Source organism: Carettochelys insculpta, chromosome 2 (genome assembly GCF_033958435.1).
Source record: "Carettochelys insculpta isolate YL-2023 chromosome 2, ASM3395843v1, whole genome shotgun sequence".
In the NCBI taxonomy this organism is placed as follows: Eukaryota; Metazoa; Chordata; order Testudines; family Carettochelyidae; genus Carettochelys; species Carettochelys insculpta.
Window position 1 is genome coordinate 88059637 of NC_134138.1, and position 27305 is coordinate 88086941.

Below are 27305 nucleotides of genomic sequence, written 5' to 3' on the forward strand. Positions count from 1 at the left end.
AGGCCCCAGTGTTCTGCCCATGCAGGCTTACAACAAGCATTTCAGTTATAGCTGGACCCAAATGGAAACCCCTTGCCTGTAAAATATCCAAGCTGGGAGGCAGTTTAGAAACTGGCTCCTCTTTCTAATGGGATTGACCAAACACCTAGCTCTTGAACGTTGGGGAAAATTTGGATCAGGATGGAAGTCAGGCTTAACTAACTCATGAGGGATAATGAGATTTATCCTATAAACATAACCAACCGGAAGAAGGAGCTCTTCTCTTTCCATCTACTACTACCCAAAATCCATAATATCAGACACCCTATTATTTCAGATATTAGCACCCTTACTATAGGACTATCCTGATATGTGGACTTCCTCCTCAAATCCTACACTACCAGCATTCCTCGCTATCTCCAAGATACCACTGACTTCATAAGGAAATTACAGAACATCCAAAATCTTCCTCAAAATACCATCCTTGCCACTATGGAGATAGAAGCTCTTTACACCAATATTCCACATGGAGTGGAGTACAAGACACCAGTAACACTCTCCCAGATGTTACCACAGCACATCCAGTGGCTGAGCTTTGTAACTTTGTCCTCGCCCACAACAATTTCCAATCTGGGGACAATTTACACCTCCAGATCAGCGACACTCCTATGGGCACTCGCATGGCCCCACTTTACGCTAACTTTTTTATGTCTGACTTAAAACAACATCTCCTCAGCTCCCGTCCCCTATTGCCCCTTTACTTACACTGTATCGATGACATCTTTATCATATAGACCCATGGTAAAGAGACCCTTGAAGAATTACACAGGGGTTTCAGCAATTTGCTCCCCACTATCCTTGACCATTCTGTGTGAAAGATCCATTTCCTGGACACCACAGTACAAATCGCTGATTGTCAAATCAATACCACTCTGTACCAGAAACCCACTGACCGCTACTCTTACCTACATGCCTCCAGCTTCCTCCCAGGACACATCACACGATCCATCATTTACAGTCAAGCTCTAAGATACAACCGCATCTGCTCCAGTACTACTGACAGAGACAAAAAACTTCAAGATCTCTGCCCACTGTTAGAAGGAAGAGAAACACATTGACAGGACCAGATAAATACCCAGAAACCAGCTACTTCTAGATAGGCCCAAGAAGGTCAGTAACAGAATACAGCTTGTCTTCACCTACAGCCTGTAACTCAAACCCCTCCAGTGCATTATTGACAATCTACAACCTATACTGGACCTTGATGCTGCGCTCTCCCAGGCTCAAGGTGACAGACCTGTTCTTTCCTACAGACAGCCGCCCAAACTCAGGAAAATTCTCACTAGCAACCACACAATTTCTAATCCTGGAACCTTTCCTTGCAACGAACCCCATTGCCAACTCTGTTCACATATTTACACTAGAGACATCATCACTGGACATAACCACATCAGTCACACAGCCAGGGGCCCGTATTCTTGCGCTTCTACTAATGTGATATATGTCATCACCAGCACTGCCCTTCTGCCATGTATATTGGACAAATTGGACAATTACGTCACCAAAGAATGAATGCACAAAAAAAATCAGACATTAGGAATCTGACTGCACATAAACGGGTAAGTGAGCATTTCAATTTGGCAGGACACACCATCAAAGAGTTAATGGTGTGTGTTTTAAAACAAAGAGATGTTAACACCAGATTACAATGGGAGACATCTGAATTGGAATTTATTTTCAAGTTTGACACCTATCACCATGAACTCAAAGATACCAATTATCTTACACATTACAAGGACAATTTCCCCACCTTTGAGGTTCTCAGTGACTGCAGGTATCCCACTTAATAGACACTTGCATAAGCTATTTTTCTCCTCCCTTCGCTCGCTTCATTCCCCCCATCTAACTGACCCATCAGGTTTTTCTTTCTTTTTTTTTTTTCTATTTTTAAGTCTTTTTCTCTCAGTTATCAGTTGTTTTTCTCCAGATCTGAAGAAGTGTCTGTCCCACAAAAGCTCATCTCATCTGTAAGGTGCTGCAGAACTGTTTTTTCTTTCCTTACCAAGGAGTATTTCAAGGGAAATGTAGGCAGACAGTGTACTAAAAGCAATGGAAATTACATTTCCTTGTTTGTAGCTTACCGTTCTTAAATAAATGTGTGTTCCAGAGGCTCTGTGGCTTCACTGATTATAACAGAGTCTCAGTAGCAAACTGGGGAAGAGACTTCAGAAAACAGCAGCAAATACAGCACAAATGTGCAGCGAGGATACACAAAGAGCAGTGTCTATGTGGAATCTAGAAACATTTCACTAATAACTGCTTCACTTACTTGGTATTTACACCACTGTCACTCCCCTGAAGCAACTGGATATACACCGGCTATTGCTGAGGGAGAGGGGAGCCTTTGTCACACTCTTAAAAGATATGCTCCTCTCTGTAATTAGATGTTGTGATCAGAATCCATTTTACATGCCCCTGGAGTTCTCCTTTCAGCACACTGTGAAGAGCTGGCTCTTGATATTTTTGTATGAGAGATAGAAGGCTGATGAACCCATTCATTTCTCTGTTATCTGTCTGTAAGCTATATCACTAAAGTCTCAGCCTCACTTGTCTTCTATTCAGCGTGACTCATCTGCAAGCACAAATTACCTTGCTCAAGTATTCTTCAGAGAAATAATTAGCCACAAGCACCTCCTCTGCAGGCTCTTGCATATGCCTCAGGGGACTAGGGCGCTTGACATAAATCATTTAGTCCTGAGCCCTGGTGCACACCTTTCCCCGTGGAATCCATAATTGGCAAAGCAGTTGCCAACCGGGTTTAAAGTGATTTGAAATTGTTTTCCATACAGCCTTGCTGACAGCCAAAGGTTTTCCCTTTACCTCAAGCTTGAGTTACAGTAACATGATTGAATGTAACCAGTTATTCAGTTCAAGCTGTGATTCTGATACAGTATAGACAATATAAATTCCCGGGAGCTCTGTGAGGCCACCTCAATGGTCCATTTAAGTCCAATTCAATTAGGCTCACTATAGTTCTTAGGATTTCTTAGATATGTTTGCAGCAGCCTTGGGGTTTGAATGTGAGAACCGTATTCATCCAGGACTTTTAAATTAGGTCTCTGGTGTCATCATTCTAAATGAATTATTACAGTGGTGTGTTCATGCACCGCAGTTAAGGATATGTTCATATCTCCATTCAGCCATTTTAATGCACTGAGGGCTGAAGCTTGGCATGGAAGGTCCTTGCCTAACAGTCTCTATTTTAATCCAATTTTTAAATAATTGGTCTGTCAGGTGAATACTGAGGTGTATTTTCTGAATGTAAATAAGTTTTTGTGCTTGATATGCAGTGGTATGAAGTAAGGAAAGTTTATTGTGGGCATGGCACTAACCTTGTGCTACTGTCAACATCTACACAGGCAGTAAGAAGACGAGATCCCCGGCCCAAATAACCAGCAATCAAAACACACAATGAATAGGTAGGAGGTGAGCAATGGGCTTAAGAAAATGCCCAGTTACTGAGCAATCATAGCACCATGGTTGTGATTTTTTGTTTTTCAGATATATTGACTTTTGAAAAGGGGGAAGGCCCGGAGCTGAGGCCATTCCTTCGCACTTGCTAATTTGTCTCTTAATTTAATCTTGTTTCTATTTAGGTCTAAATTGTCGAAGAACTCTCAATGGGGGCTCTTAACAATGCTTACCCAAATCTGCAGGTCTGAGATTTTCAGTGGGGGGGAAGCATTTTCTGTGCCGAAGTGTCACTTTCCCACTCCACTTAGGTATTACAAATGTCACGTGTGGGTTAAGTCTGAGGTTTTGTGGCTTGAAAAGAGGCACAATTTTGAGCACATAAATTTGAAAGCCAATTGAGACTGGTTTTGAACATATGCCCTTAAACTTGTACTTTGCTTTTAGCCTTTCATTGTTTTATTATAAAGATCCCATCCTGAAAGAAATGTCCTGAAACCCCACTCCTGGCCTTCAAACCCTCTTCTCCGCAACTTCTCGAAACTCCTTATCAGGAGTGTGCTCCCAACAGACTACCAGGAAACACTAACGCAAAGGGGCTCCAGACCCTGCCAGAACAGCTGATGAAAACCTTGTAAACATATGTCCACTGCTGCAAGGATCATCACCCTCTCACAATGCACATTTCAAGATTCACGGCTCTTACACATCTACAGTGAGTCCAACAGGCTTTCTGAGCCAGGTGGGGGTGGCTCCATGACTCCAGAAGGGGCAGGTCTCAGGAGGAAGGGGGTGGAGCTGGGGCTAGCCTGCCCCAGGCAACACTCAGCGCTGTCCTGAGTGCCCTGGACAGGGCTCCACAGGTGATTTAAAGGGCCTGGGGCTCCAGCCACTTTTGGTGCTGCCATAGCAGCAGTGATGGCCAAAGATTCTGTGCCCTGTTGAATCAGCAGGACCCAGGATAGTTGTCCCCTTCCCCTACCCCCACTGTTGCGCCTGTGGGCCTAGTGCACTGGATGAGGTACACCAAGTGGGTGAAAGCTGGGCTCGCAAATGAATTCACAAAGGAAAATGATAAAAGGCAAACACACCCTATTACCTGTGGGGGAACACTTTTCACAGAGATCACTTGATATCTGAGCTATTAGTCCTCATCCTCAAAGGAAACCTAGACAACACTTTCAAAAGACAAGGCTGGGAGGTTAAATTCATATATGCTAGAGGTCAGAAATCTAGGACTGAATAAAGACACTGGACGCATGGCTAATTCAACAATCTCTAACCCACTAGCCCCCTTTTTTTGTCCTAGGACTGCAAATGTGCAAGGTCATGATCTCTTGAATAGCCCCTTATAGCATGTGCTAAGTGCTTATGGTAAGCAATCTGTTCCACCAGGCATTTTGCTGTGATGCTGAGAGATCCTTTCCCACACCAGAGTTCTGTGTGGCTTGAAGGTTGGTCTTGTCTTGCCAACATAAATTGCTCCAATAAAAGCCACTACCTTGCCCACTCTTGTAAAATAAGACATCTGCAGCATCTATATGGAGTGTTCACATGTGCTTCACTTGTCAGGCCTACTTAATGCAGCAGCAGCAGCAGCTGCTTGTAAAGAGGGGAGGGGTAGCTTAGTAGTCTGTGAATTGACTTGCTAGACTAAGGGTTGTAAATTTAATCCTTGAGGAGGCCATTTAGGGGTCTACACAAACATTTAAAAAAAATCCATCACTGTGGTGCTTGGCCCTGTCTAGAGGGCAGGGGACTGGACTCAATGATCCCCTGAGATCTCTTCCAGCTCTATGAGGGCTGCGTGTGTATCATCACATAGGCTGTGGGTTGCCATCTAAAACCCTACTGGTCTAATATAATTTGCTGCTATATTTCTGTGGAACAACAGTGACACTCAGTGGCCAATTGGGACATGTCAAAATGTGCATTTCATGTAACAGGCCTTTCCAGGGGAAGCATATCTCCGACTTTACTTTTCCTATGTTGAGACAAGAGACAAAATATTAACAAGTACGTGAGACAGCAAAATCGCTAGTGAGTGGTGAAAATGTGACTTACTTGATTTAAACCCTTGTACTCCATGTGGCGCATCGGTCATCCACCAGTCTCTTCCACTTCACTGTGTCTTGGGACACAACTTCTAGCTGACTCCAGGGGTACCCCAGTTGTTGTCCTTCAGCCTCAATAGATCTTCTCCACATTGTCCAGGTCGTCCTCTTTTGTGTATTCCCTGTGGGTTTCATCTGAGAGCTTGACAGACTGTGCTGGATGATGGTTTTCTGAGAGCATGGCCTAGCTGTCCCTACTCTCTTCTCTTGGTTTGAACATCAAGTGGGTCTTATCCTGCTCTGTTCCAAAGCTCCTCATTTGTAACAATGTCTTGTCATTTCGTGAGAAGCATGTGCCTCAAGCATGTGTTCAGGCCTCTCTTGTTTTAATTAGAAAACCTTCACATGATGCAGTAAATTGTCTATACATGAGAAATGCTGTAATCCATAAGGAAAAAGATTCCTTATAATCTTCTTCAGTTGTTTACGGTAAGTGAGATATGGGTCATATCAGAAACCCTACTAAAGCAGAAGCAATCATGGTGGCCTTGAGTGTGGGTAGCGCTCAGCAGGTTACTGATAACTCAGGAGATTCTGACACGTGGGATTTTTTAAAACCTTTCAAGTGGACACTTTTAAATGAATGCATGGGGGGGGAGGGAAGTAGTGTAATACGTCCCACTGACGTCATGAAGAGAAGACTAAAATTGCTTTGTGCCGCTGCTGCTTTTGTACTTACCAGTGCTGTCTCCCCCAGCTGATGTATGGAGAAATATACATCATGTGTGTCAATCTGCAAAATCCTGTTGCTGCCGTGTGCTTGTGACTGGCCTGTGCCTGGAAGGAGAGGAGGAGATATTCTATGAGTCATTCAGAACCAGGGTAAAATAAGTGTCACAAAAATACCGATTTGGCCTGTACAGCAGTGGGCTTCTCTCCCGCGCAGTAAGTTTGACTGGGTTGTCAGCTACTCCTTTCTGTCCCGTGCTTGACTGAACAAAAGCCATACAGAAGCAACTACCGATACATGCACAACAGCTACAATTAGGTCCCTGAGTCAGGGCCAACAGTGTTGTGATTCTAATCTGGCAATGTTCCTGCAGCAATTGTGTCACTGTCAGCATGACAGGTGTGTGCCTAAGTTATGCCAGTGCATCACCAGCCCAGGAGGACAGCTGTGGATAGAAGAAGAGCCAAAGACTGCCGAGCCGGAGGAAACCACTGTGATACCAACACTAAAGTACATGCTAAAAGTGACAGTGCCCTGTTGTCACATTGGCACTCAGGAGAAATGTCCTCCCAACAGGAGAAAGGAACTGCGGTTTTCTTAAAACCTCTCTCCAGCTTTGCCTGTCTTTTCATGTACTCCATCAGAAGCAGCATCTCCTGTCACCTGCTGCCAGGAAATCCTAAGGGGGGCAGTGCAGATGCTGTGTTACGGAGGAACAGCACAACAGGCTAGCAGTCGTGTGGGTGGGGGTGGTCCGCTTTAAAGGAAACAAGATCGTCAGCTGAAAGGGGAAAAAAAGGGGGCGGTGAGCACAAAGAGGATAGGAGGCGGGGGGAGAAGAAGGGAAACCAGATCTGAGGAAATAAGGGAGATTAAGAAGCAACCAAGGTGACAGGGAAGCAACAGGGGTGCAGTAAACTGCAGTTCCTTTCCTCATTACTGCCCCCTTCCCTGGCTTTGGCTGCATGCTGATGCTGCTGGTTGTTCTCAGGGATCAAAGGGGGGAGAATGTGATGGAATTCTACTGAATTCCTCATCTCCAAATTCTTTGTCATCGTACTCGCCATCCCATAAATTCTCCCAACCCTCATGCAGGCCGTCCTGGAATTCCTCAAACCCCAGCACCCCCATCGCATTTGGGCAAGGAATGTAGATTACTGTGCTAATGGGATTGCTTGTGATTGTTCTGAAGCACAGGGTACCCAGATTCATACTTGTCTGAGCAAGTCTGCCTACAGCCCATGCTCAAAATAGCAACAGAGCCTTTTTTTCCTTACATGCTCAAAAATCTGATCTTCACCATCCTCTTTCATCTCTTTTTCAGCCAGCTCAGGAGTTTCTGTCATGACCACTGCTCTTCGAGATGGAGTCCTAAATTCCCATAGTAGTTGCTCATAACTGTCTCCCACAGCCTGTCTAACTTCCAAGTGCCTCTGATCCTTATTTTCCTATACAGCAGTCCCTCAAGTTATGCAAGGGTTGCATTCCCACACACCATCACATAACTCAAATTTGCACAAGTTGGGGGAGGCTTTTTTCCCCGGCAGAACACACATTCTGCAGCCAGGGAAGCAGCAGGAGCACCTGGAGCTCCTTTTGAAAGGTAAGTCCTGGGGTGAGGGGCAAAGCTGGGGAGGTTAAGACTGGCGGTGGCTGGGGCTGTGGGAGAGGGGCAGGACGGTTAAGCCTGGGATGGGTTAGGGCTGCAGGGGAGTGGTGAGCCAGGGCCATGCTGCCCTTTGGTGGGGTTGAGCTGGAGCAGGGGTGAACCAGGGCTGTACAGGGGTGAGGGTGAGCCAGAGCCACACATGGAGATGGGGGGGAGTTGTGATCTGGGAACGGGCAAGCAGGGTGAGCCGGAACTGGGGCCGTGCAGGGAGGGTGAGCCAGAGTCAGAGCAGAGCAGGGGGTGAGCTGGAGCTACTTGGGGTGGAGGATGAACCAGGGCTGGTGGGTGTTTGAACCAAAGCCGTGCAGGGCAGTTTGAACCAGGGCCAGGAGGAGCAGGATTCTGAGGTGCGCTTAACTCACGTTAATGCGAGTTAAGCACCAACTTGAAATCGTGCATGTAGAGGGTTTACTGTACACCAGCTTCTTCTCTCATCCCTTTGATCCCCTCCATGAGCTTCTAGCCCCTGCTCTCTGCCTCTACTCTGAAACGTAGGGCACAAAGCAGTGCTACCACGTAGCTTTTAGCCAGCTTCACTTCATATGGCTTCTGCTTTCCACCTGGAAAACTGAGCCATTTGACATTCGAATTTCCGCCTTCCCAGAAGCCAGCCCACTCCAGCTAGTGACTCATGATTGGTCAGACTCACAATTAAGCCTCTCCATTACCATGTGTGCTGCAGATTACATAGAGGGATTTGACAGACATTCCAATTTTGCTTTACAGGGGAAGATCATAACCATTTCCCACCTTCACAACTGCCATAGTTACTAAAGTGAGTGTGGTTGAAATCCCCTTTTCACTGGGTCTCGGCTGCATTCTGAGATTTTGACATCTAAGTGGTGCACTCGGTGGAGACATTTTTTAGACTTAGTTAATATCTTATTCAGCCTGCTTACCCCAGTGTTGATTGGTTCTTTTCCCTACTGCCCAGAATATACAGATTCATGGAGAGGCTCGTGACCTGAAGAAATATGTTTTTTATTGGCTGTTGCATGGAGTGATCAGCCTATTGGAGCAGAGCACAGGACAGGGTTAAATACCAGTACACACCCACATTCAGAAAAATGCCAGAGAGCCCCTGAGTGATTTTACATACAAAACATTTAGCTATTTTGGTGAGAGGTGACATTATGAAAGCCTAAGATAGATAGAGCTGAGCCACTACCTTCTCTTTCTAATCTCTCTACAAAAGTTCCAGGAAGCCTACAAGATGGGGTAAGTGGCAGGGGAGTCAGGAACAACTGAGGTGTTTTTCTTTTATGCCCTAATTTCAAAAAGTGTGCAAGGTCAGTATTAAAAATGTTAGTATTGTAACCCCTTGTGCTCTCTTTGTACAGCCCTGAGCACCAGGGGGGGCTTGCTCCCTGACTGGGGATCCTAGACTTACTGCAGTCAGGCCCGCTCAGAGGTTCAGAGAGGCTGGAGATACATCCAGCTTTTGAGGTCCCTAGCCCTAATCAAAATAAAAAATGATGACACATGAAAACAAAATAAGGCACCAAAAAAAGGTGAGATGTAATTTGAATATTATGGCTGTGTCTACACGTGCCCCAAACTTCGAAATGGCCATGCAAATGGCCATTTCGAAGTTTACTAATGAAGCGCTGAAATGCATATTCAGCGCTTCATTAGCATGCGGGCGGCAGCCGCGCTTCGAAATTGACGCTCCTTGCCGCCGCGCGGCGCGTCCAGACGGGGCTCCTTTTCGAAAGGACGCCGCCTACTTCGAAGTGCCCTTATTCATGGGAAAAGGAGCCCCGTCTGGACGCGCCGCGCGGCGGCAAGGAGCGTCAATTTCGAAGCGCGGCTGCCGCCCGCATGCTAATGAAGCGCTGAATATGCATTTCAGCACTTCATTAGTAAACTTCGAAATGGCCATTTGCATGGCCATTTCGAAGTTTGGGGCACGTGTAGACACAGCCTAACAATCCAGAGCCACCTTCTGTACAAAGGTACTAATTATTGAGGGATGGACATAAAAACAAGTCACAAAACTTATCAAGTGCCAAAAAATGAACAAGAGTCTAAATCTGAGGCCTCCTTTGAACTTGAGCCCAAGGCCAAATGGCCCTCCTGACCTCCCCTCTGTTTGGCCCTGACTGCAATATAAATATAATAATCTTTGATTTCCCCCTCACCTCATCTTCTATTTGTTCCATAGCTTCTTAGGTTGCCAGTGCCTTCAGGCTGGGGCCATGTCTCCCTATGTGTTAGTATCCTGTCTAACACAATGAATCCTGAGTGGGATGGCTGAGCGCTCCTGCTGTTCTAATCAAACAGAATACATTACAAAGCTTGACTCGGGCCACTTTTTCTGCTCACTCTTGCCACAGGAAGTGTTCATAAGATCAGACAGAACGATAATGATGTTAGGCTTAATGCTGTACAAATATGAGGACCGTTAGTGACCATAATAGGGTGAAACATCCCTTGTTCCTGCTGTGGCCTATTTGCTCTGAGTCATTTACCTGTACTCTTCACAATCTGTTGAAATAGCATCAGCACAGCAGTTTTAACACTTGATGAAGGAGCCATGTTAGCATTTACCCAGCTGATGGTTACGCTCCAGGTAGCTAAAACTAATTTTTCCCTCCTCCAATTTGTTCTTGAAGCTAAACAACACTTTTTATTTCAACCAACTCACTCCCTTAAGAGGCCAAACTGAAGCCCGATGGAGCTTCCTGATGATTTCTCCACCAGTGGCACATATAACCGTGTCCGGCATACATACGTTTTTGCAGTTTAATTCCAAATGATGGATCAGGAACCAAATTGAAAAGTGGGCTGAGTCAAATCAGGGCCTGTCTTAGGAAGTGCTACATCCTTTAGGAGAGGTTGAGGATCACTGACTTACAGGATGGGGCACACTGTGAATGGCCCATGTGCAGGAGGATGGGCAGGATCGAAGAGACTCCCCCATCTTCCACAGTCCACATATGTGGTGTAGCAGGGTCAGACCATAGTGGTTAGATACAATTGCAGACTTTTGATGGGCAGGCCACTCCTGGGATTAATTTTAGTGTGGGTAGAAGGATGAGGAAGAGGCATATCTACAGAGTACTCCTGCATAAGCATGAGTAAGGTCAGGGAGGGATTATGCATCTGTGTTTACCCTTGGTGCTACTGTGCAGCATTGCCCCACACAGAGCTTGTCTGCACTTCCATGAAGATTCACCTAGTCAGGGTCAATCTTCCAGAGTTCGATTTCACGTAGCTGGTAAAGACGCAAAATTGATCTCTCCACGGTCAGCAGTCAACCCCCTGTACTCCTCGCTATTGCAATGAGTAAGAGAGGCTGACAGGACAAAAGCTCCCATCAGTCTCTCTCAGTGAGGACACACCTTACAGTTGCCTGAAGATACATTGACTCTAGCTGTGCAATTGTTATAGCTAGAACTGTGTACCTGCATGCGACTGTAAGGTCTAATGCAGACCAAGCCATAGGTACAATCTCACCCAACGTATTTATCTTTTGTTTCTACCATGTGGATAAACAAGATACAGTGCTAACTTTTCTGGCATACAGTTCAATAATATCTCTGGCATACATCTTCAGTAACTTCAATAACATCTGCAACTTGAATTATGCCCTGATAGTGTCCAACTGCTGTTGTTTGGGCTGCCGGGATCTGTCACATCTGCTTATAAAATGTTGGTTACCTTGGGGGTTCTTTTTGTTAAGAAAGTTGTGCTTTTCTGGCTACTGCTTATGATGCTCACCTTTCCACAGATTTCCCCATGTTCCTAAACTGTGTGGTGGCTAAACAAAGCCAGTTCTGAGAACTAAAAATATCAGCTTGGACTAACAGACCATATGTTCAGTTTATCTAATCTGTATGCTTTAGAAAGGGAGCCAATAAAGTCTTGTCTTGTTGAATGTACTTATCCTCTTTATTTTTCTCAGGCCACTCATTGTCCCCTTAGAACATGGTTTCCCAAACTGGGGGGATGGGCCCCCCCGGGGGGCATGAAGAAGTTTCAGGGGGGCGCAAGGTGACCCAACCCCCCACCCCCATAATTCTCCCCACCAGAATCAAAATCCGGCCTTTGCTTCCGGCTCTCAGCCCCTGCCATTTTATGTGGGTGACCCGGCGCAGCCACTATAAAAAGCAGGCAGCCAGCAAACACCCACATGGAGCTGGCTGCCTCTTGCCAAGGGGAGTGAGTGTCGGTTGGGGAGAGGAGAGGGAGGAAGAGAAGGATGGGGGTTGGATGGGGCCTGGGAGTGCCTGGCTTGGGGGAGGGGGATGGAATGAGAGTGGAGGAATGGGGGTGCCTGGCTTTTGGGGAGGAGTTGGGCAGAGGGAATCGTGGGGTTCAGGCAGCCAGCTTGAGGGGCTTGCGGGGCTTGGATGGCTGAGACTGGCAGGTGGGTGGCTGGCCCCAGCAGCACGGGGCCCTGGCGGCTGGCAGGCGGCTGGCCCTGGCAGTGCAGGGCTCAATCAGCTCTGAGGGGTGGCACTGGTAGCACAGGGCTCAGGCGGGCATGCATCTGGTGTGGGCAGTTCTGGTGGCTGACATGGGGCTCAGGCACCCAGCCAGCAGGGGCTGCACCAGGCACCCGCAAGAGGCCAAGAAAAACTATTGTGCTTATTTTTAATTTCAAATAACATTTTTACATCAAGTTTCTTGTTTATTTTAAATTACAAATTGAATTTTTTATTAAAGGGGGGGTTGGATAGTGGTAAAGAAGAGGTGTTGGGGGCCTGAGGGTTTCTCAAAATTAAAAGAGGGGCATGATGCCAAAAAGTTTGGGAACCGCTGCCTTAAAGTTTAGAAGGCTCAAGTGAACTTTACAGTGAGTTCTTACACCAACCAGTGCTTCTCAGAAGCTGGTTCCTATAGATTTAAACAAAACACATGCCTGGAGTTCACTTTCCACTTGAACTATTCAAATAGGTAAAGTGGGGGGGGGTGGGGGGGAAACTATTATTCAGCACAAACCTAGCCTCACTATTAATTTTATAAAATAGCAAGGACAATCAAGGTTTTCCACAAACCAGTGTAATTCTACAAGGTCATTAGTGGACTCAATAATTACATCATTCATAGTCAGAATCCACAGATATTACCATAAAAATAATGGTAATGTGACCAAACAAACAATATTGCAGGAAAAAATAGCCTAATGCAGGGGTCTGCAACCTGCAGCTCCTTAAGGACTTCTGTGTGATTCCTGATGCTGTAATTGCAAAGTAAAAAAAAACCAAACAAACAAAAACAAAAGCCTCCTGAGAATTTCTGACAAATGGTGAAAGTCTAAAACCCCAACACTGAACAACTCATATTTAAGTAGCAAACAATATGTGATCTCCTCCAAACATTGGATAACTCCCTCTTTAATGTGTGCAGTGCGCTGTGGATATGATACTGCATCTGTGTTTTGATCATGTTGCTAATACAGTCTTATTCACGTGCATCGTGGCTCTTGAATTATTGATTTTTTTGTACCAGATTTGAAAAAATGGCTCTTCTTTCTGTTTTGGTCGCCAACCCCTGGTCTACTGGCAAAGACACAGGAGTTGGATGCAGGAGGGTTGGCTTCCTTTCTTGGATTTGTCACAGACTTCCTGTGTGACTGGAACAAGTTATTAATTTCTTCAGTATTATGTAAATGAAAGTGAGTTTGTTTAGGATGCAAATGTGCAAGAGTATGTGACTTCTTCAATACAACACAGATTGATTATCCACTGCCTTGCACCTTATGTTATCATTTACAGCTATATAAAATGAATGTGTTCTTGTAATGCCACTGCCATGATCTGACAGTGTTTTATGTCCACATTACACTGTGCAAATGACTATAGTGTTGATCCTGTAGGGAATCCCTTTTCCCTTGATTTTATCAGTTTTACTTTGTTCCAGTGGAAGGAAAAATTCATTCTCTGTAGCCTAATAGTATGAAAGCTGGAGAGGTAAAAGCACTTGTCCCCATATATATTCTGTGTTGCGTTTATTTTTGAGAGGGCTTCTGTAAAAAAAAAAAAAAAAGCTTCTAATTAAAATAGGCATTTTGGAGCATAGTATTTAACTTATGGTTTCCCAAACTGGGGCGGCGTGCCCCCCTGGTGGGGCATGAAGAAATTCTAGGGAGGGGTGCAAGACAACTCATCTCCCCCACCCAGTCATTACCCTACCTGAAGAAAAAGCCAGCCCTTGCTTCCGGCTCTCAGCCCCTGCCATTTCACATGGGCGACCCAGTACAGCCACTATAGAAAGCAGGTAGCCGGTGAAGGCCCACGTGGCGCGAGCTGCCACCTGCAAAGGTAAGTGAGTGTGGGTTGAGGGCCAGGAGGAGGATGTGTTTAGCTGAGGGGCTGGCGGTGCTTGGCTTTGCGGGAAGGGAGGGGGTCAGGCAGGCGGCTCACAGGCAGCTGGGGAGGCTGGCCCGCAGTAAAAAAGAGGTGGGGCGGGGGGCGTGAGGGTTTCTCAAAAATCAAAAGGCGGGCATGATGCCGAAAAGTTTGGGAACCACTGATTTAATTCTTTCCCTAGGATGTAAAGCCAAGACTTCAGCTTTTCTTCCATCCCTTCTAGCAGCACATACAGTAAGCTGCTGGCCACTCTTCAGCAAAACAAAATACAGCATTGATGCTATTTTCATTCTCCTTGGTATAGTGAGGAGGTACAGGAGAACATTCAGAGTTCCCTATACTAACTTTCAAAGTTTTCAGGTAGCTGGGATAGCTCAGTAGCTTCAGCATTGGCCCTGTAGAGCCAGGGTTGTGTGCTTGATCCTTGAAGAGGCTATTTAGGAGCCTGGAGCAAAGGAGAAAGCGTCTGTCAAGGCTAGTGATGGAGGTCTTGCTGTGAGTGCAGGGGTTTGGGCTCAAGGTTCCTTCCAGTTCTGTGAGACAGGCCTACCTCCATCTGCTTTATTTTATTATAGGGTCTGATTCAGTTTGCATCTAAAGCAATGAGAGTAGGACTCAGCCTTAAATCACTCCTTCCCTGGGTGTCTTCCACCCCTCCCACAGCCATGCACAGCAGTGCTGCTGCAGCAGTTCAAAGGAGTTTGGAGATCCCACCCTTGCCAAAGTAGTAGTGGCAGCGGCTAGCACTTGGAGCCACTTTGAAACACTGAGTCCAAGGTCCATTGACACCACGGCGCCATCCTGTCGGCAGGCCTGGCTACGTTTTCTCTTTCGCTCGCTGCCCCTCAGAGACAGCTGATGTGCTCCAGTGTGGGCAACCCTTTGCAGGCACTCTGCCTGCACTACCTTTGTTGTGAGAAACCCCCTCTACTGGGCTGGGCGGGGGTGGCCTAGAGCAGGGGTGAGCAAAATGTGGGGCTGGCCCCCTCCACAGGGCATGAACTTTTGTAAGGGAGGCACAGCACAATCAGATGCTGGGTCCTAGGCTCATCCATCACGTCCTCTGAACTCCCCTCCTCCCCGCCGCCACACACGCATCTGATGAAGTTGGTCTTTCCCCACGAGAGCTTATGCTCCAAAATATCACTTAGCCTATAAGGTGCCACAGGACTTCTTGTAACACGGCTCCTCTCTGATATTAAAAATGTTGAAACAGATTACTGCTTTTATGTCTGTGTGTTCACATTTATATAACGATTAATAAAACTTTTACATTCTACAGACTTCTATTCTTACATGTACCACAAGGGCTTCTTTTTTTTCATATGAATGTAAGTGAAATTTCCATCCATTTGTATTATTTTAGATAGGTTGGGGCCCCTGCTAATTGCAGAAGCAACAGTTGGGGCCTGATGTAAAAAATTTGCTCACATCTGGCCTAGAGTAAGCTGAGCTATGTCACCTCTAAACTACCTGTCTTTCCCACTAGCAAGAGAGGCCTTAACTGGGAAAATGTGACTGCCTTCTGGCTGCTTTATGCCACTGCAGCAGTGCAAAGGTGGTAGGACAGAACTAAGGAGCTGGCTCTCTGTTTGATTTCTGTCTGCCTTCTTCTTTAAGACCCCATAAAGATAGTTGCTCCCAGTCAATCAGTGCACAGTTTACAGCTAGAAAACCCTTATGAGCTAGCATTTCAAGCAATAATCCCAAAATATTAAAAGAGGAGGAAGTATATTTACATTGTGAACCAGGAAATAAATGTGACTTTTCAGCCAATGAGGAAATGCCTGTTTTGATACTGTGATACTGAAGAAAACCAATAAGTCTGTTGAAACTGTGAGGCTCAGGCGAGCCGTAAATTAGACAAAATGTGCTCTCGATCCCAAGTTTTACATACAACGGTGATTCATCATTAGAATACCTGAAAGCCTTGGATGCGACGTTTCTTATGGCACTGTGGACCCAAACTTCATCATGGACTTTATTTCATGTTGCCTGCTTCAGATGTCTCCCCTTCCTCCCATGGTGTTAGTACTGCCTTCAAAAATCACCTCATGGCAACTCAACTTTTTCCAGATACTGGAAAAGTTGAGTGGCCCGACTGCCTGCAAAGCACTGGCAATGGGCCAGTGGGCAGTACGAAATGCAGGCTATCTCTGAGGGCTGCTTGCCTTGCCAAAAGGATCACCGCAACTCCTCAAATGGCTGGAGCATCTTGGAACGTTTCCTTTCAATTAATGGATCCAAACCAGGAGCAGTTACGGAAGAGAGAGAATTATTCATCATAGTCAAAAGGGTCAAGACAAAGGCTAATGGCCTGAAGCTAGGGATAAAGACAATATAAAATAAAAGGAATCCTAACAGAAGGTCAATTCCACTAGTGACTTTGGGGAGCATAGAGAATGGTGATGAACTCCTACATGGAGCCTTCTTGCCTCTAACTCTATGACATGAAGAGAACTAAACTAGAATTAAACCACTGTAGACTTTAAATTACTCCATTCTGGGTGGAGAAGTGCATATCCTTCTACATTTGTAATGCTGTACAACAGTAACCACTGGGGAGGTATTATTATTCATTTTTTCTCTCAACACCTTATTTACATATCCAATGTATCTACAAATTGAAGGAAACATTTTTTGAGCCTATTGACCTCACAAGCCACTGTCCCATTTCTAATCTACCCTTTTTGAAGTAAGTTAATTGAGAAGCTAGTAAAGAAAAATCAGTTTCCAATTAACCCTTTTAGCTGCCAGTATCCTGGATTTCTCATAGCTAGGTTTGTGGCCAAGGTAAAGTACTGAGATTGCATTTCTGCTCACTTCTTCCTCTGTAGCCAAGGGAAATACTTCCATACTAAATTAGTGGGAGTTAGGCACCCAGGTAACTTAGAGGAACTGGGTCTTAGCTATCATGATTTGGGGATGGGAGCAGAAGAGTCCATGTAGGAAGGCCAGCAAAGACTTGAGCTGGTGGTTTATTCTAGTGCTATCAAACTAGAACATGGATGCTGCTTTTAGAGTCTGCCATGACAGCACTAAAAAATACAACTGACCAATCAGAACTTGACACTGAATGTATGTGGCATGATCAGACTATGAATAGCTAATGTATGGTAAGATCCATTATTTAAATTAGTTATTTGTAGAAAACTGAAAGGAAGAACGGTGCATTCAAAAATGAAGCTGTACAAGCAATGCAATAACTAGGGCCCTTCCAAATTCACACGCAGGCAAAACACATCGCAGATGATGAAATCTGGTGTCCTCTCATGAAATCTGACCTTTTGTGTGCTTTTACCCTGTACTATGCAGGTTTCATGGAGAGAGAGCTGTGTGCCTCAAATTGCAGGTCCTAACCTAAAAGGGAGTTGCAGGGGAATCACAAGATTATTTTAGAAGGTTCACAGTGTTATTGCCCTTTCTTCTGAGCTGCCTTTAGAGCTGGGCAGGTGGAGACCAGTGATTGCAATTCTGGCTGTTTGCCCTGCTCTGAAGGCACCACCCTACTAGCGGCATAAAAGTAAGGGTGGCAGTACCATACCCATGTGGCCCTTACTTCTGTACTAGTGCTTTCAGAGCTGGGTGGCTGGAAAGTAGAGGCTGCTGACTAACAGACCAGTTCTGCAGCCATCAGCACAGCAGTGTGGCAGTACCATACCATGCCATCTGTATGTCTGCGATGCTGCTGGTGTTTGCATTCCTGCTGGCAGTAGCTCTGCCTACAAAGCTGGATTCTTGGCCAGCAGCCGCCACTGTCCAGCTGAAGGCAGGGCTGTTGCCAGCAGCTGCACAGACATAAGGGAATCAATACTACAACCCCCTTACAGTAACCTTGTGACTCCCGCACAATTCCTTTTGAGTCAGGACCCCTACAATTACAACACTATGAAATTTCTGCGATAAATATCTGAAATTTACATTTTAAAAATCCTATGGCTAAGAAATTGACCAAATTGGACTGTGAATTTGTCCTAGCAACAAATGTACCTAAAATAGCAACAACTGGACACATTGAAAAAATGTGGTGATCTGGATACAATAGAAATAATGGATAATCAAATGTCTGCATTGTGTTTTAAACATAAAAGACTCCATTCATCCCATGTTTCCAGTGACAATATTCCAGAGGTGAATTTGGCCCATGTAGTGAAATTAAGATATTTTATCTGGCATACTTTGCTTCCATATGTTGGAGCTTAGAGTCTCCTTGCAAATTTCAGAAGCCAAATCAGCATTTGGAGGAGTGTATCTGCAGGGCTTCTTTGTCAGTGCTATGGTAGGGCTACCCTTGGAGTTGGGGAAGTTTAATTTCTGGCTCGGGGAGACATACACACACTAGTGAACTAAAACTAAAGTGTAGCCATGAGGGCATGAGCAACAGGAGTGGCTGGTCACGCTGATTAGCTGCCCCAAGTTATGTGTATAGCTCCTTCAACTGCTCGTGCCCCCATAGTCAAACTCTATTTTTTAGCACCCTAGCTCCATCAGAGCTAGCACTGGTATGTCTCCACATGCCAAAAATCACACAGGTCTCCACTAGGAGATGAGCATCTTCAGTGTCGAAATATAGTCTTCCCGAACAAAAGGCCTGGTCCCAAGTGCCTTCTGAGTCAAATGGGTGGATTTCCAAATGGTTCTGTACTTCTCAGGAGATGCTCAGCTTCTTGCAGATCAATCCCCAAGTATGTACCCGTTGGCATCCCTTCTAAGGGTGTGTCTACACTAGCTGGCTACTTCGAAGTAGCCGGCACAACGTCGAAATAGCACGCGTTGCGTCTATACACGCTGTGTGCTATTTCGACATTGAAATTGACGTTAGGCGGCTAGACATCGAAATCGCTATTCCTATCTGAAGATGGGAATAGCACCCTACTTCAATGCTGAACGTCAAAGTAGGGTGTGTGTAGATGATCCACGTCCTGCTACTTCGAAATAGCGGGGTCCTCTATGGCAGCCATCAGCTGAGGGGTTGAGAGACGCTCTGTCCAGCCCCCGTGGGGCTCTATGGTCACTGAGCGCAGCAGCCCTTAGCCCAGGGCTTCTGCCTTCTGCTGCTGCTGCAGCTGGGGGTCCATGCTGTGTGCACAGAGTCTGCAACCGGTTGTCGGCTCTGTGGATCTCGTGCTGTGCAGGCCGAGTGTGTCTGGGAGGGGCCCTTTAAGGGAGCGGCTTGGGGCTTTGCTGGCCCCTTATTTCAATGGGGAGCACTCGTGTATGTGGACGCTCCGCATTTCCTTCCAAGGCGGCTCCTTTCGACGTTCTCCCTCGCTACTTCAACATTGAAAGTTGACGGCACCAGCCTGGGAGGACGTGTAGACGATATGTGTCAAAGTAGCCTATTTCGATGTCTCACGTCGAAATAGGCTACTTCCAACAAAGTGTGCTAGTGTAGACGTAGCCTAAATGGCAACTCGTACACTAAAGTCCAGATACAAGCTGATATAAGTCAGGGAGCACCACTGCTTTACACTATCTTCGGAGACATCTTGCAAAAATCTGCTTTGTGAGAATTACACTGACTACAAAAGGAAAACAGTATATTTTTCCAAGATCACATTCTGCTTCTGTACTCAGCTACCTGTGGCTCATTACCCCTTTGCAATGCTGAGAGAAGGCCTTGGGGTTCGAATGCAAAATGCAAGGCAGCTCCTACACTGGAGAACAGATGAAGAAGTTTGATATCAGGGCTATGTCTAGATAGAAGAGATCTGTCTGCAAAAGATACACAAATTGCACAAAGCATTTGTGTATCTCCTGAAGATAGTTCTTGCAGGAGAGGCTTTCCCAACATTTGGCCCGTCCACACAGGGCCAAATGTCAGGAAAACCCCCTCAGACTACACGTCCTCAAAGAGAAAGACCAGGATGTCAGCAGAAGGCTCCCAATGCGCCCTACTTCTGTTGGGAAACCTCCAGACTCCTGACAGAAGCCTGCAATCTAGAGGTAGCCCAGGATATAATTACCTGTATGATTAAATACTTGTTTTTTTACCAGGATCATGTGTCTTCTCTCTAACTTTTTTATTCACTTGACTACATATAAAAAGTAAAGAGTTTGGTGGCTTTTTGGAATAATTATCTGTGTCATATTATATGACATTGGGCAAGGGTTTGTTCAAAGAGCTGGAGCTGCAAAGTTTAAAAATACCGTGGAGCACTAGTGACATCTACTGGAAGAAGCCTGTTGAAGCTGATAGGAAAGCAGCTCCAACTCAATCTCCTGCAAATGCTTCATATGCCCACACCACCCCACGGTTTGGATTCTGGGGGTGTAAATGGCTGTGCCGCAACTTCCCCATGGGGTGCTGCTGATTTGAACTAAAAGGTATTTCGCTTGCCCTAAGGTAGCCCTTAAAGAGGACTTTGAGAACACAGACTATGGTTCTTTCACAAATAACAAGCAGTCCCATGGCACTGTGGAAAGGACCAAATTTATTAGATTACAAGTTTTTGTGGATAAAACCCGCCTCCTCAGATGAAAGGGACCTTTCAGTTTCCAAGTCCAGCCTTCACCAGGAGGAGGTACAGCACTGCAGTTTCACCTCATCCCACAGGCTACTTGCACAATATTTGACATAGGCTAACGTCCAACTTTCAGCCACTTTTTGGGAGCGTGAGTCTATTAACAGGTATCACAGTTCAGGCAGCCAGTGAGTGCAGCTTTGCATAAACTAACAATCTCTAATTTTATTCCAGAAGATCTATCTGTGAGACGTTATAGAATCATCTTCGGTAGATGTTTTGTGTATTGTTGCTTCCTCTACCAGTCCCAGAGTGAATGAATCACAATAGACTAACATGACAAAAACATGAATCAATGTGGCTAGATATTTCTCCATGAAAAGGCAGCAAATTTTAGCCTATGTTTGTTTTCCCAAGGCTCAAGGGACAGCAGGCCAGTAGAATAGCAACAGCTAATGCATATTGAACATCAACTATTTCCATAGGAATGACGATGATGGATAATTGCATAGTGTGGCAAGGTGTTCACCCCACACTTGCCCTGAAAGGGTTAAGGCAGACTGAGAAGGGGGCTAATTAGCCTAAAAGGCCACACCTGAGTGGAGGCAGGTGGCTAAGCAATGTCCTGATTGAATGAGGTAGCCCCACTGAGGAGAAACTGGCTGGGGGATGATAAAGACAGGAAACTGGAAGCAGAGGGGTTGCTGGGACGTTCTGCAGACCTATGCTGGGAGAAGGGAAGAGAGTCTGGAGGCTACAGGGACAGTTAATCTGCAGTTGCTCCCTAGGAGGAGGGAGGAATGTAGCGGCAGACCTAGAGACAGAAGGGAGAACCAGACGCAGTTAGGAAAGGGATCAGGGAAATGGTCCAAGATCAGGTCCATGCTGTGGGGAGAGCTGCAGCCAGAGGGAACAGAGAAGCCACCCAGAAGCTGGAAGCAGTGCAGCAAAGAGTGGAGCTCGGGCTGGACCTGAGTGTGTTGAGCAGGGGGGACCCTGGGTAGAGGCCCACTGCAGGGAGACTCTACCAGCAAAGAAGCTTTGCAGGGCAGATGTGGGGAGGGAGTGGCTGAAACTGGAAAGAAGGCTCCTGCCACCCAGAGCAAGTGTCTGACTTACAGCATTCCTGCAGCACAGCCAGGGCCTGAGAAGGAGGCCTGAGACCTGCAAGGAACAGACTGTGACCTGTCCTGTCCTATGACTGGGGAGACTGTTTGTGAGGTCTCCAGGCCATAAAATGGGTTGATGTGTTTTTCATTCATGTTTTCAATTTTTCCTAATTGTCTTTCTTTGATTGTTTAATAAGTTTTACTTGCTTTGGACTCCATACAATTATCACTGGGTCGGGGAAACATCCAGCGAGAAGAGAGCAGCCCAGAGCAGAGACACTCTAGTCCCTGCCTTATGTGGTCATGACAAGGTGGGAAATTGAGCCCCCAGGATTCCTGGGCCCAGCCTTGTTGGGGTTACCAGGACTCTGCTGCACAGGAGAGTGAAAGCAGAGCCTTCAAAGCCAGGGAGCTCTCTGGGTAAACGAAGTGGGAGCGGGGACTCGGATCCTTTTGCTAGCCCATTTTACCAAGGCAGTGTAAAAGCCAGGAAAGTGCCCCTCAACAGCTGGGCCATTCCCCCACTTACAGAAAGATGTCTTGGAACCGCAGGGAGAATTGTTGACCTTATGAGCTATTCCCCAGAATGGCTAGGAAGAAGGGGCATCACAGCTGCTTCACGATAGCACTCTTTAGGTGCACCGTCCGTGATCACACCTCCGCCCACACACCAATTTTCATCGCCAAATGGGGTGCTCCTCATCCCCCCTTCCTGCACCTCAGGGTTCCCCTCCCTTCATCCCCTTACCCCCACAAGCACCAGTTACCTCGCATGTCATCCTAGCAGTGACTGGTGAGCCCCATCAGCCACAGGAGTTAAATGTCATTATAATCAATGTCATTATGAGTGATGGGTAAGATATACTGCCGTGAGCTTTATGAGTGCTGGACGTGCCCTGTGCATTTACAAGTGTTTATCTTTTATCTATCAGATTTTTGCACTTTTGAACTCCACCTTCTCCCACCACACTGTGCTGCTCCCCCATTGCAAAGGGCATACCCAGTCACTTTCAACTCACTCAGTAATCACATGCTTCGTTTGATGGTTAAAGGAAAAAGAAAAATCTGTTCAAGCTTCATTCACACATTAAAAGTGCTAGGTTAACTGCAGTGTCAGTAAAGGTGTTGGTCCAGAAACTCAGGAGGCCCTCTGAGGGCAAATGAATGCTCTCCCAGTTTCTTTCTTGGCTGCGAAGTCCAGCTCGCAATTTTTGAACATGAAGCAGATTTTTGTTTAGTAAACAATGCTTTGCACACGACTCGTGCTTTTCATCAAAGGATCTCATAGACCAGGGGACGGCAACCCCCAACACGCATGCCACTCCTGGCACGCGAGCCAATTTACCTCAGCACGCAGCAGGAGCTCAGCTTCGCCCTTCCTCCCCTCAGGCAGACAGCATGGGAGGTGGCCAGAGTTCCAACAGCAGCACAGGGCCGGTGCCTGGGCCCCTCCCTTGGGACCCCCACTTGTGCACATAGGGCCAAGGCCAAAGCCCTAGCCCAGGCATGTCCAACCTGCGGCCCACGGGCCGCATGCAGCCCTGGACAGCTAGTAATGCGGCCCCACAAAATTGTAAACTTTTAACATTATTATGTGGTTTTTGTACATTAACTATATTATATATTTTGTACGCGGCCCAAGACTATCTTCACTCAATGCGGCCCAGGCAAGCCAAAAGGTTGGACACCCATGCCCTAGCCCCTGCTGCAGGGCCCCAATGGTGCTCACTAGGCCAGAGGCAGAGCCTGAGCCCTGCCATGAGGTCCCCACCACAGCCCTGCTGCAGCACGGGGCTGGAGCCCCCACAAGAGTCCCTGCCCTTGGAGTGAAGAAGCGGGACGGCCAGCCCCAAGAGCTGCCCAGAGTGCACCAGCCCCTCCCTCACAAGCCCTGAGCGTCACGTACTCCCACAGGATATCTACTGATTGCCAGGTAGCTGGGTCTCCCTGTTTTGCCCATTGGTGTTTCCAGCCTTGCTGGTCTCCAGGGTCTCTCATAGCACATTACCATTGTGTGCCACCGGCATAGTGAGCTAGGGTAAACCTGGGTAACAAAGCTGCCCGCTGGGACCTAAAGGAGCTGGTATCACATGGTGCCCCTGAAAGGGCAGTGGGAGCTGGTGTAGGCCTGAGAAGAGCACTGCAGGGTGCCAGGCTGGTGGCAGTAGGAAGCTGGTACCCAGCTGGCCCATACTGCAGACAGGAAACAGGGCAAGGCTCAGCCCTGGTGTGCCAAGAGCCACCAGGACTGTGCTCTCTCCTTCTCACCAAATCTGAGTTGTCAGTCCCCCAGGGCACCTCTCAGGCTGCATCTGGTGAGGCCAGTGCCCTGGCTGCAGGAGGGCAGGGTGGCCATGTGCCCTTGCTCCAACAAGTGCCCCTGCCGCAGCACTGTGCTGGGGCCAGAGCCTCCTGCTTCAGTGTGGGACTGGAGCCCCTGCCTGCCAGAGCCCTTGGCAGCCCCAGGAGCACAGTGCTGGAGCCTCAGGGCATCCCAGGCACCCCGGAGTCCCAGGAGAGTGGGAGGCTGAGGCCACCTTGGGAAAAGCCCTGGACCTTCTCTGGTCCAGCAAATTCTGTCCTTTGGCACATTTCCAGAGGGCCCAGAGTTGGCTCCCCACAGGGTCTGGTGAAGTCTCTCAGCAGTCCTGCTTGCCTGTGGGGTTTGCTGTTGTAGGGCTCCCTTCCTCACTGCTGCTGAAGTGGTTTTAAGTGTACCAGTAATTACATTGTCACAGGAGCAGGGGTACACTGGGTCTCCCACACCTGTGGGTGCCCCAACCACTGGACAAATGAGTCACTCTGTCTTTCTGGTCCAAAGTCTATTTATCTAAAATGAACAGCTTCAACAGCAGAGATGAGGAGCCTCACATCAGAGTACTCAGCAGCCCAGTGATGTGAGCACACTCGGAAGAGGCGGGAGACCCCTAATCGAATCCGTTTTCTTTACTAGACACAAAGAGACAGGATCAAACTGACAGGCATGTCACTGATGGGCTTTATTTATTAACAAAGCTGTCTTTGAGCAAGTAATCCAGTCTTTATTTGAAGACATCAAGAGATGATGAATCCACCTCTTCCCATGACAGTTTGTTCCAATCACTAAAACTCCTGGAGTTCTGCACCAAAAAATCAAAAATTCTGCCTGTTTTATTTGTCAGTAAACAACTGCAGAGGCTCCAGCGTGGCAGTGGGGAGCAGGAAGGTGGGAGATCATCCTGCAGCCTCCCCAGTCCCCACTCCTAGGTCATGGACTCACCAGTGACACAGCACAAGGCTGGGCCTTCCCCAGAAACATCGTGGGACCCTGCCCCTTTGTACCAGACACACCAAACATGGGCCGGCAGAATCAACTGGGCAGAATCCAAATATGGAGGGGCTTGGTGGAAGTGGCACTAATTAGGCACTTCCCAATGATGGACTGTGTCCTTTATTCCTTGCATAATAAAAAATTATTATACTATATTGTACCCAAAAGTTTTAAACACCTGTCATAAAATAGGTCCCTGTCCCATAGGCTGTGGTCACACTTGGCCAGAACTTCGAAATGGCCATGCTAATGGCCAAATCTAAGAATACTAATGAGGCGCTGAACTGAATACTCAGCACCTCATTAGCATTCACATGCTTCTGGCCGCGGCGCTTTGAAAGTGCCGCTTTTGAACGCATGCAGCTCAGCGCAGCTACATGGAGGTCCTTTTTGAAAGGACCCCGCACATTTCAAAATCCTCTTCTTCCCCTCAGCTGCGCCTCATTGGTATTCTTCGATTTGGCCATTAGCATCGCCATTTCAAAGTTTTGGCCAAGTGTGGCCACAGCCTTAGGGTTTATAACCTAAACAGCATATAGACAGAGGCTGGGGGAAGAGAGAGAACTCGAGACATTTTGTTTTATTCTTCTCTTTTAAATACCAGCACACTGAATTCAACGGGCCTTTGCATGCACATAGAATACACCTGACCTAAATGGAGTACATTTTAATTTGAAATGGAAAAGGCCTTTTAGAGTATGTTAGCCTGTTAAGCTTCTCACACTCTCTAACACAGGCAGCTTACATCACCGGATGGGTTTTAGCTGGCGTGTAGAACATTCCTGCAAAGAAAATACAACTAGTCCTGAAATGATTCAGTGACATTTCAGATACATATGTGATGAACTTCTGTTCCTTTAAATGATAATTAGGGCTGCATGAATACGTTCTACCCTTTACATTTTTGGTAGCCATATTGAAATATGTGAAGCACACTCATGTCTTTTTCCCCAGATGCTTTTGTAGCAGTCTATGAAAATATACATTTGTGTTGTTCCCATTTTAAATAAACAGTACAGTAAAGTCTTGTTTAACTGCTACTGGATTAACCAGCATGTTCGAATAACCGTCATGACTCAGAGCTGGTCAGCTGAGACCAGGCAGGAGTGTGGAGAAGCAGAATCAAGGGCATGAGAGGGGACAGTCCTCTCAGTGCTGCCCTGCATCCCTCCACGCGGCATGTGAATGTAGCCGGCAGGATCCTCTGCTCTCCCACCAGCGTGAGTACTCTTGATTATCCAGAATATTTGATTATCGGGCAACCTCCCAGTCCCGCAGATGCTGGATAGCAAAGACTTTACTGTATTAATTAAAGAAATGGATCCTGCTCTGCACCTGAGAACAAAATTAATAAATTAAAGGAACAGCGCGCAATTTAGCAAAATTGGTTGTTGGACTTAACACAGTTCTATCAAAGGAAAAGAAGACGAATGCACTGAAAATGATAAAACTGTTAAATGCACATATTTATTGCATGGTTGACTATTGCCACCTATGGCACAAATTTATCTACCGTGTTATTAAATATAACATCAGGACAAACAACTGAAATAAGGTGAGGGAGTTTCTGCTGTAAGTCACTTCTCAGTGAGTCAGACTAAAAACTGACTGAGCTGGTGGCAATACCACAAACCTTTCCAGGCCCATATGCAGGAAGGTCTGTAGGGTTGCTTGTTTTTGTAAATGTGTACTGGAATTTTTTCAAATATAAAGGCGTTCAAAATAGTCATATAATGCGTGTGTATAAGAAAGATTAATGAAAACACTGAGTAGAAACAGTGATTGGTATGTAGCCCAAGGACCAGTGCACTTCATCAGCAGCCCTGGGAACTACAAGTTGTGGACTACAAACTGCAGCATGCTGCGACAACGCCCTAGTTCCTGCCAGGATGTGCCCTCTGTCCCCCAGCAGGGTCTCAGCAGCATCTGAGCTGGAAGCAGCATGCAGGCTTCAGGCAGAGGAGAGGGGCTGCTGAACTGTGATTGTGTTTTGTGTTTTGTTACAGAATAACACCTGGTCTTGGTGGTTTGTCCAAATGAGTCCAGTATGAGTTATACACACATTAATGCAAAACACAGAGCACACCAAGGAGCCTCAGGCCTAGTCTCCCCCAGCTGTATAAGAAATCACAAAGCTTCCCCTACGCTAGATAACTTCTCACTGTGTTAGTGAACAGAAGAGGTTACCGGTAAAATGATTTT

At 46.6% G+C, this 27305-nt stretch overlaps 1 protein-coding gene across 1 annotated transcript in view; it reads right to left on the reverse strand.

The window, feature by feature from the left end:
* Window positions 1-7221: 7221 nt before the first annotated feature.
* The window catches only part of HRH4 (histamine receptor H4), a 28971-nt gene continuing 8887 nt past the window's right edge, over window positions 7222-27305 (reverse strand). Inside the window, exon 4 of the mRNA XM_074985451.1 lies at window positions 7222-7420. Within this exon, the coding sequence (XP_074841552.1) occupies window positions 7222-7420 (199 nt within the window). The remainder of the gene's footprint in view (window positions 7421-27305) is intronic.